This window comes from Nannospalax galili, unplaced genomic scaffold, assembly GCF_000622305.1.
Source record: "Nannospalax galili isolate Female #2095 unplaced genomic scaffold, S.galili_v1.0 scaffold768, whole genome shotgun sequence".
Taxonomy (NCBI): Eukaryota; Metazoa; Chordata; class Mammalia; order Rodentia; family Spalacidae; genus Nannospalax; species Nannospalax galili.
Window position 1 is genome coordinate 3054315 of NW_008360317.1, and position 10102 is coordinate 3064416.

Genomic DNA, 10102 nt, shown 5'->3' on the forward strand with positions numbered 1-10102 from the left:
GCTTTCCTCTTGAATATCCCTTGAGGAGAACAGGTACAAGTGTCTGTTCTCACCTTACTATAGCATGTGGACTAAACAGTAAGAAGAAACAGCTTTAGGGCAGGCAGAACCAGGGTCAGTGGGAGGCAGGAAGAGATACAGCAAGTGAAATGGAAAAAGAGGCTGGGCTTGAGCTTGGGCCAGGGGGAAGTCAGTTGTAGAACTGATTGTTCTGTGAGGAAGGAAGGCAATGAGCTATTCATCAGAAGAAGAGGAGAGGAAGAAAATACACGTACATGTTTCACTGAGTCTTCTAAAAAACAAAATCAAGGTGAAATAGAAATGTATTATGAATTAGCGCTTTATCGTGGGTTAACATCTGGCTATCCTGTTTAGTTTACTGTATTTTCAATTGACTAATGGGGAGAAATTAGCCAGAATATTAGAGATATATTAGGATGACATGTCATGGAGGAAATGGCTTGTAATAAAAACTTTCAGAAGTTTATCTGTCTGGCTTCTTTCTGGATTCTAAAATTACAGTAGTCCCATAAGGCTGGCCTCTGGGGACTGGTTCAGGACTTAGTGTTCATAAACTTCATCTATTCTGAAAGTGCTGAGTTCTTACAAATGTATCTTTATATTCTCTAACATCATAGATATATCAAATACCAGAGAAATACAGGTCATGAGAAAACAGACACAGCTCCTTAGAAATGAGATCTAATCTTTGCTTGATAGAATTAGATTATTTCTAATACTTTATAAGAGAAATATATATATGTATATAGATGCATTTAAAATAAAAGATGGAGAAAATGCACTCATGTTGAGAAATACCAAGTGGTTAGCACTTCATATATATTTTGTGATGCTTTGCATGAAATTTAATTAAAAAATTTTTAGCTTTGCGATTCTAATTTTCCTTTCCGGGGCTTTATTTTTTTGGCTAAATAAAGGACACTGCTAATTCCAAGAATCTTGAGAGTAGTCTCTTTGCAATGGAGTGACCTTAGCAATACTTCTATTTAAGCTTCAGTATTTTTAGGTAATTGCACCTTAGTGGTTGCTCTTGGTTTAAACCATGTCTAGTTTTCTTCATCACAGGTCTATTTTTAGTGTATTGTAATTTTTTACTGTACTTTTCCTTTTGGAGTATGACTTTTACAATTTTTTTTCTATTTTCTCTCTCAAACTTACAAAGCCATAGCCAAATGTAGGATAAGAAAAGACTAAGTCTATCCTAATAGTAACAGATTGTTCTGGTATTTCTAATATAAGGAAATTAAATTATATACTGATGTAGTTGCAGCATGCAAGTAGATGGTTTTATGGACAGGATATTTTCTGGATTTTTTGATAAAACAACCCTTAAATGAAATATTCACAGACCTTTTCTTTTTGTTTGTTTAACATCAATCTTTTAAAATAAGGAAATTCTATACATTAGTTAACTTTTCTCCTCAAAGAGTCTGGCTGGGAGAGTTTTGTGACAATCTGGCATAATGCCGTGATTGACATTACAAATTCCTATTATACACCAAAAGGCGAGCATGAGTCAATGTGCAAATTGTATAACTGGTTCCTACATAGGAAACAATTTCCCCCAATGCATGCATACACCCACACCTCACTTAGTATATTATCTCATGAAAGCTCCAACAAAGAATAGCAGTTTCTCAGTCACAGCAATCTCAGATATCTGCCACTCTGTTTTGCCATCAATGCCTCACAAAATATTTCACTTTACAAAGATACCGGGCCAAATCTGTTTCAACGAGGAGGTGTCTGCTCAAGTTTATGAGCATAAAACAACTTCAAAACACGGGCGCAGGTGCACAAGCTTCAATTACTTCACTAAAATCAGAAAAAGTCCTTTCACTTTTGACCTCCGTCCCCTAAGAATTCTTAAAAGGTTTTATTTCCCTAAAGGAAACTACAACCACAATTGCCCAAATCTCTTCACCTTTGACCCCTCAGAAATCTGCAGATTATTCATGTCAGGCAAAGAAGTGTCAAAGCTTGCCATTCTCGTATTAAAAGAATGAGGGTCTGTAGGGTTCGAGTCACAGGCAGTGGTGAGCAATTCCATGGGATTGGCCTCCTCAGAGGGGGAGAGGTTCATGATCTGTTTAGAAACCAAAGGAAAGAAAACACAACATGAAGTGCCTGTTCTTTAAAAGCTTTGACTACTTTTTACAAAAGAAACACAAACCATTGCTCTCCAGTTCTTGGCCGACAGGTAGTTTTCCAACTTCCCTGTGTCATTGTTACTAGACCCTTGACAGCGCAGCAGGCAACCAACCCAGTGTGAATCTGGCCTCATGGCAAAGGCCCTCAAAAATATTAACACCTGCAATGTCAGATAATTGCACCAGAATGCCTGCCTTGTTTACTAAAGCTCTGCATAGCCCAGGGGTTTCAGAAAAGATTTCAGCATCACAAAAGCTACTAGGGAAAAAAAAATCTAGGTCTTTCCAGATTAGATGATAGCAATTGCTATCATCTGCCACCTACAGAGAAGAGGGCACTTAGATAGACAGCACCTGACAGTTCAGATTTCAGTTCAGTGGCCAACCATGGAAAGTTTATTTAGCAGAAAATAAAACTCCTGAATTAATTAAAAAAGAGCCTCCCCATTTCTCCAGTGGGAAAAGTCACTACTTACGAGGTCTGAGTGCTCTAGGATCTGGCTGGCTGTGAGGTCCTCCTCCTCAGATGACTCATCCGAATCCTCATGGTTCATTTTATTTAGACTGGGAGTACTTCCTGAGAGTTGGTGCTCCTCCAGGATCTGCATGTCACACTTATCCAGGCTGTCCAGCGAACGCCTGCGTACACCCCAGTTGAAGTTGTCCATGCTCTCCCCCTGAAATCACACCATAGCCTACTTTGAGTGCCCCAGCCCTCCTGTATGTACACCTTCCATAGTAAGTCAGTTACAGGTTAGAAATGAACACTGTGGGTCAGCATCACCTCTCACACCCTTGTTTGCTTTGGTACCCATACTTTACCTGAGGTGAAAAGTCAAAAGAGCAGACTATTTAGCTGAGTGTATTATGTCACAGGTGGAAGTGATTACACCCTTCCCTTTGGTGTATTAGGTAATAATGTATTTTTCTAAAGCTGATATTTATAAACTCTAGAAAATTTATGTTTTCAAAAAAAACTGTCAAAAAGATAATACTAAAAAAAAGTCAAAATAAGTGTACTGTCCCTCCTCAGGAGGCTCCTGTTTAGTAGTGTTCAGAAGGAGAACTAAGTAGCAGCTACGCTTGAAGCACATTCCAGAACTCTTTGGCTATTAAGTAGAAGAGCATTAGGTAAACACTCCAGCCTGTTCTGCCACATCAGATTTCACAGACACAATGCAGTTAGAGGCTGTCAGAGCTGGATACAGTTTGTTGGGCCATGCACTATAAGGAACCCGCAGCAGCCATGGCTCATCTTGAAAGTGTCCCAAGCTGGGAAGTCATTAATATCTTGCTTTGGCATCAATGCTTCCTACTGACTTACCCATTCTGATTTACTGAGAATTGGCCTAGGTAGACACTTGAAGTGTTAAAGCTTTTAGTTTTATCAGACTACACGTTTTTTCTGTAGAAATGAAATGAATATGGGGATTTTTTCTGTCTCTTAAGACAGGAATAAAGGAAGAGAAATTTTTTTTTTTTTTTGAGATAGGGTCTCCCTGTAGCCCTAGCTGGCCTGGAACTCTCTATGCAGACCAGGCTGGCCTCAGACTCACAGAGATCCTCCTGCCTCTGCCTCCTGAGTGCTGGGATTAAAGGCATGTGCTACCATGCTTGGCCTAGTAAGCAAATTTTAATCTAAACAAATAGGTCACCTGAATAAAATATAGTACTGCATCTCATTTCTTGGTAACTTAAAACATGGCCTAATGGCTCATTGAAGTAAAACAACTTTTCTGACAAGAGCTCAGTGAACAGCATAATAATCTGAATTAGTGTAAATGTAGTGAACACTACACTTATTTTCCTCCTGTTCCAGACTCCAAATAAGGCCAGTTTGCCATTACCACAGAAGTCTTCTCTAACAAATGAGTACTTAGCCTATCCAAGGTCTGCTTTGGTTAGTCATGGTAGAAAGCAATAGTGAGATTTCTAAACACATCACTCTGGATATGACATAGAACTTGTTATCAATATTTAGCCCTTTTAAAAAAGATATATTTATTTTTATTTTATTTGTCTGCATGTATGTATGTGAACCATGTGCTTGTCTGGTGCCCTTGGAGGCCAGAAGAGTGTATCAGATCCCCTGGAACTGGAGTTATAGACAAGGTTGTGAGCCACCATGTGGGTGCTAGGAATCAAACCTGGGTCCCCTGGAAGAACAGGAAGTGCTCTCAACTGCTGCCCCATTCTCCCCATTATGGCATTTATGATTGTTGTTGGGGCTGCTTGATTATAAAGAGAAAGCAGACAAAATTCCAAACTTTTGAGCACCATTATGCCCTAAGTGGAAAATTCCATGTACTGGTCATAGTCAAAACCTAGGACCTCTAAAAATACTATATAAAATGACCTTCAGGCTAAATTTATAGGAAAGAAAAACAGGGCCAGATGTGGTGGTGCACACCTTTAATCCTGGCCAGCCTGGTCTACATAGTGAGTTCCAGGTCAGCTGGGGCTACAGGGAGACCCTGTCTCAAAAAGATCAAAAAAAAAAAAAAAAAACAACAACAAAAAAAAAAAAGGAAACAAAATGGATTTACTGTTTAGACTTTGTTCTCATTGTCAAAATACCTTATTACATTGTATGCAAATATTCCAGAGGGAAAAAACACTACCTAAATCTGAAATACTTCTAGTCCCAAGCATTTTGGATAAAGGGTGCTCAATTTGTACCTGGTCTCCTCTGATGGCCGTAATAAATTACCAATTGAAAAATTACCACTAAATATTTTTTTTCCTTCCTGGTGAGAAAAGTTAACTCCTTGGAAGAGATTTAAAAATAACTACTGCAGTGGAAATATGGAAAACAGCGTAAGAAGGAGAGATCTTGGAAGAAAAGGGAAATGCCACATGTAAAGAAAAGAACAAAGATAAAGAAAAACGAAGCCATGAGGAGAATGTTAAAAAACTGGGAGAAACACAAACTCACAACACTGATTTTCTTGTCCCAAATGACGGCATAGGTTGGATGAACTATCATAAGCAACAGTTCTGGAGGTCTCCCCTGTTGACCCTGAGCCTGCAGCACCACAGAGGGTCTAAGGTAAGAGACTGCTGCACTGGACACAGGTGGCGCTATTGTTGATGATGTGGCAACTGGTGACAACCTAAATCCATTGGGCATGAGAACTGGGAGGCAGGGAAAGCTGTTCTTGTACAAATAAGATATATCTCGCTAAATGCAACAGCTCCATTCAAGGTAAAGGTGCTGAAATGTTTCCCTGGTGGTGCTGAGAGGTTGAGATTGAGCAGGGTCATAGTGTTACCCCAGTTACAGTCCACATAGTAAGGCTGTGGGTGTACTTAAGAGGCAGAAAACGTGCTTAGCGTTGCTGAGTTCTTGGGTTTAATCTCTAGCACACACACAAAGTCCACAGTGCATAAAAGTTAGGCCAGCATTCCACATGGCACAAAATATACTCAGCAGAGCCATCCACCCCCTGCATGTCATATTTGCACTTTATGTCATTTGAAGAGTGAAAAGTCAAAACTATGTTTTTTTTTTGGTCTTTTTGAGACAAGGTCTCCCTGTAGCCGCAGCTGGCCTGGATTTGCTAATGGAGACTAAGCTGGCCTCGAACTCACAGAGATCTGCCTGCCTCTGCCTCCTAAGTGTGCCACCACGTCTGGATTTTGGTGGGTTTTTTTTGGAAACAGAATCTCATAAGGTAGGCCAGGCTGGCCTCAAACTCTCTGTGCAGGCCTCCCTCCCTAGTTCTAGGGTTACAGCATGTGCGACCACACCTAGATCCCATTCTCTTCTCTTTTTTAAATTAAGTTTATTTGCTGCACCTGCCTCTGCCTCCCAAGTGCTGGGATTAAAGGCATGGGCCACCACGCCCGGCAAAACTGTGTTTTTAAAAAAAATATTTTGTTTATTATTTTTATTTTATGTATATGCGTGTATTGCCTGCATGTAGATAAGTGCACCCATGTCGTGCAATGTGTATGGATCCCCTGGAACTGTAGTTATGGACAGTTGTTAGCTGACACGTGGGTGCTGGGATTCAAACCCGGGTCTTCTGCAAGAACAGTGTTCTTAACCACTGCACTATCTCTCCAGCCCCCAAAACTGTGTTTTATTCATGATGTCAGATTATGTGTGAGAAAATATAGAGGCTAGCTCACTGTTCCAGATGGATAACTTGTACAAATGGTCATTAAACTTAAACACACCACAAAGAATTTGCACTGAGATAGAAAAGTATTAACAGATATTCTAGAAATGTTAAAAATAGTATTTTTGAATTTTTTAAATATTGGAAGCCTGTCAAAATTATTATTATTAATAGAATGCTAGGGATTGAATGCAGGTCTTTGTACATGACAAGGATGCACTCTACTACTGAGATATACTCCTAGCTAAAATAGTAATTATTGCCATCAAATATATTTATCCAAATAAAGCTACTTAACGTAAGTTAAAAAAATGACAATAGTCATGGGGTGACCATGGGTCAATTTGCTTAAGATGATCTGATTTTAGCTAGCTGTCTGGACATAACTGTTACTGGCATTGTCTTTTACTTGCAAGAGACCTGGTTTGGATGAAAATTTATTTAGTCACCAGCCAAAGATAGTTTTTAATTCTTAGAAAACAAAAATATTTCATTGGAAGAGTGTATAGCATATTACAACAGACTATTGATTTTTGTGTTTTGTTTTCTTTTTGTTTTGAAGTGCTTGAGAGAGAACCCAGGACCCCATTCATGCTAAGCTGACAGTCTACCACTCAGGTGCATCCTCAGGGTGATCTCACTTTTCATGGAACAACACATTCATCCAGGTGTGTAACTGCCTAACAAGAAACTATAGGATTCCCATAGATGATATTTGAGAGATAGTCATGCAACTTTCAAACTAGAGATAACAAGCATTTTTGTAGTTTGGAAAATATTTCCATACTAGAGCAGCAAAAAAGGGAACAAAACAAAACAAAATTTCTTCTACCACACATGCCTAAACAGAAATATACACACAAATAAGCATACATGTGCTGGAGGGGAGGAAAAGAGCAACCATGTAGTTACATAAATCTGCAACAATACAGAACATCTACCAGCACCAGAATTAAAAACAGCATCATCTTACCTGAAGTTCCTGGGTAGCAGTTTGAATGGACAGAAAAACAAACAAAAGGTCTTATTTAAAATGATTGCATAAGATACTCAGGAGCACTTGTTTTAGTTTTAATACAATGGCAACTAAAATATGTTAGTATATGTTTAATAATATATACTTCAGTAGACACAACTTATTTAAAAAGGTGAATGAATATGCCCTAACTCCAGAGAGAAAATCAGTATTAAACGTCAAAATTCTGCGGTTCTTATTGGCGGAGGCTGCCGCCAGGGTAACATTGTGAGCACAATTTCAGAAACAGCTTTCTACTTCAGTGACAATTTCAGCACCTTTTTTTTTTTTTTTGAATGTCTAAATAACTGTTTGTGAAAAAAATTGTTAAAAGTCATGGGAAAGCGAAGAAGGGCCATCAGCTGAATGAAGAACAAGGTGACACCACCTGATCTCGCTCACCAAGCTAAGAGTGCTTGTGATTATGACGTGTTCACTGCAGATGTGAAATTAATAGCAAAGAGACACAGCACCTTTAAGATTCTGAAAACTTCAAGGGCAAAAACTCTCACACAGATCTTATTCAATGAGTTACTGAGGTTATTTAAGGAAAAGGAATAGACACAACAAAAACAACTTGATTTTTTTTTTTTTGATAACCATATTTTGATGAAGAAGCCAAAATATGCTTATGTTACTCTGATGAGGATGCCCTAGACTTATTCACCACCGGCAGGAATGGTGGGCTGGCACCGAGAATGCCAGCTGCCTCCCTACACTGCACTACACATTTTGCACGGATGATTGTACCCCACATGCCAAGTCCACAGGCAGGTTTTATGGCCTCCCTGGGACTAAGGAGCTGCATCCATGCTCATGGCTAGGTCACTGACAAAACTGAAATTAAAAATGATGCTCTCTGAAGTTCAAACACTTTCACACTAGTGCTTTGTAAGCATATCTGTATCTTATATTTTAATTATATATACATAATAAATATTTATTAAAAATAATACATATATTATAATTTAATTAAATTTTATTTATTATTTTTATTTTGTGCATATGAGTTTATTGCCTGCATGCATGTAAGTGCACCCATGTCATGCAATGCCCATAGAGGTCAGAAGAGAAGAGGGCATTGGATCCCCTGAAACTGGAGGTACAGCTGCCATGTGGGTTCTGGGACCCAAACCTGGGTCCTCTGCAAGAGCAGCTGGTGCTCTTAAACACCGAGCTGTCTCTCCAGCCCCTATTTATTTTTGAGACAGGGTTTCTCTGTGTTGGCCAGGCTGGCATTGAACTCCCTCCTGCCTTTCAAGTACCAGGGACTACAGATGCACGCCACATCATTCAGCTTTCAAATGACTCACTATTTCTTATTTCCTTGAGCTCCTTATAAAATCCTAATATTTTTAAAAGATTTATTGTGTGTATATGTATGTATGTACATATGTATGTATGTATTTGTGCCTGAGCATATGTCTACCACGTGAGTGTAGGTGCCTGTGGCGGCCAGAAGCAATTGGAGTTAGAGGTGTCTAGAGTTACTGGTGCTGTGAGCTATCCAATGTGGGTGTTGGGAACTGAACTCAGGTTCTCTGGAAGAGCAGCAAGCACTTTTAACCACTCAGCCATCTCTCTATTCCGTAAAATCTTAATCTTAAAAGATAAAATAATCTATGTGGTTTTCAGTTACGAGGGCTAGAATAATAGAGTCAACTAAAAGGAAAGTCTGATAGTCATTATTAATTGTCCTTAGAAAACATTAGATTTTTGGTTTTGTTTTTCTCAGTGCTGGGATAGAATTGAGGGCATCAAACATGCTAGACAAGTGTTCTGCCACTACACTAGCAGTTTGGAAATGACTGATTCCTCTGCTTCATACCACTCCTGCCGGGTCACTCTGTCTGTCATTGTTCTGGGACTAAACCAGGGAAGTGATATCTCTTGCTCTGCCAGTTTTTCTCTCTCTAGTTTAATTTCCAGAATGAAGAGGATGCTGAGCTTGAACCCTAGCCTAAGAGCAACTAGGTCAGGTGCCAGATCAAGGAACTAATCTCTTGACTGAGAACTCAGCTCGGGTTCACAAACATTTAGAAAGTATTCAAGACAGATGCATTTTGCTTTAAAATTTTAAAATAATTCTCACCACATTTAGTGAATTCTTTTTCCATCACTAATTATGGTTAGCAGAAACTGCTATAATCCTTTTAATTGGTTCTAGGACAGTTTAAGATGAAAATTAGGCTGACATTGATTTGACGCACGCTCTTGCAGCCAGCCTTCATTTGTTACCTTTTTGGCAGGGGGAAGGCAGAGATGAGGATGGAATCCAAGGCCTTGTGCACAGTAGGCAAGCATTCTACACTGACCAGAAATACCAGCTTCAGCCAGTGCTTTTATACTCTTAGGACTGGGTCTGCTAAGTGTGTTTTCTAGGGGAATATTCAATGAAGAAAACACCATTTATTTTATGTACCCACATCTCTCCTGCTGGGACAGATATCCAGGGCAGTCAAGCCATGGGACTTTGGCCCAAGTAGATGTAAATGGTTGCCCAGTAAGCAGATCCTTTTAGGAAAGCTGCTCAGACTCTCATTTTTCCCATAAGCTTATAGCTAAATTAGGAGGTGCCTACCTACTGTAGGAACAATAAACCTTGAATTTGGGCCTTAGTTTTAACTCTATACTACATTTCATATAAATATGGGCCAGGTGTGGTGGTACATACCTTTAGTCCCAGCACTTGGGAGGCAGAGGCAGGTGGATCTTTGTGAGTTCAGGGCCAGCCTGGTCTACATAGTGAGTTCAGGTCAGCTGGGACTACAGGGAGACCCTGTCTCAAAAAG

The 10102-nt window shown here is 39.5% G+C and overlaps 1 protein-coding gene across 7 annotated transcripts in view; it reads right to left on the reverse strand.

Moving 5' to 3' along the window:
* The window catches only part of Fry (FRY microtubule binding protein), a 479403-nt gene that overhangs the window by 33116 nt on the left and 436185 nt on the right, over positions 1-10102 (reverse strand). For 5 of the 7 annotated variants that reach the window (XM_029559622.1, XM_029559621.1, XM_029559619.1 and 2 more), the window contains 3 exons: positions 7269-7277; positions 2648-2848; positions 1946-2107 (listed from right to left, as the gene is read on the reverse strand). In XM_029559622.1, coding sequence (XP_029415482.1) covers positions 1946-2107; positions 2648-2848; positions 7269-7277 — 372 coding nt within the window. The remainder of the gene's footprint in view (positions 1-1945; positions 2108-2647; positions 2849-7268; positions 7278-10102) is intronic. The other 2 variants (XM_008825033.3, XM_029559620.1) reach the window with 1 other exon arrangement.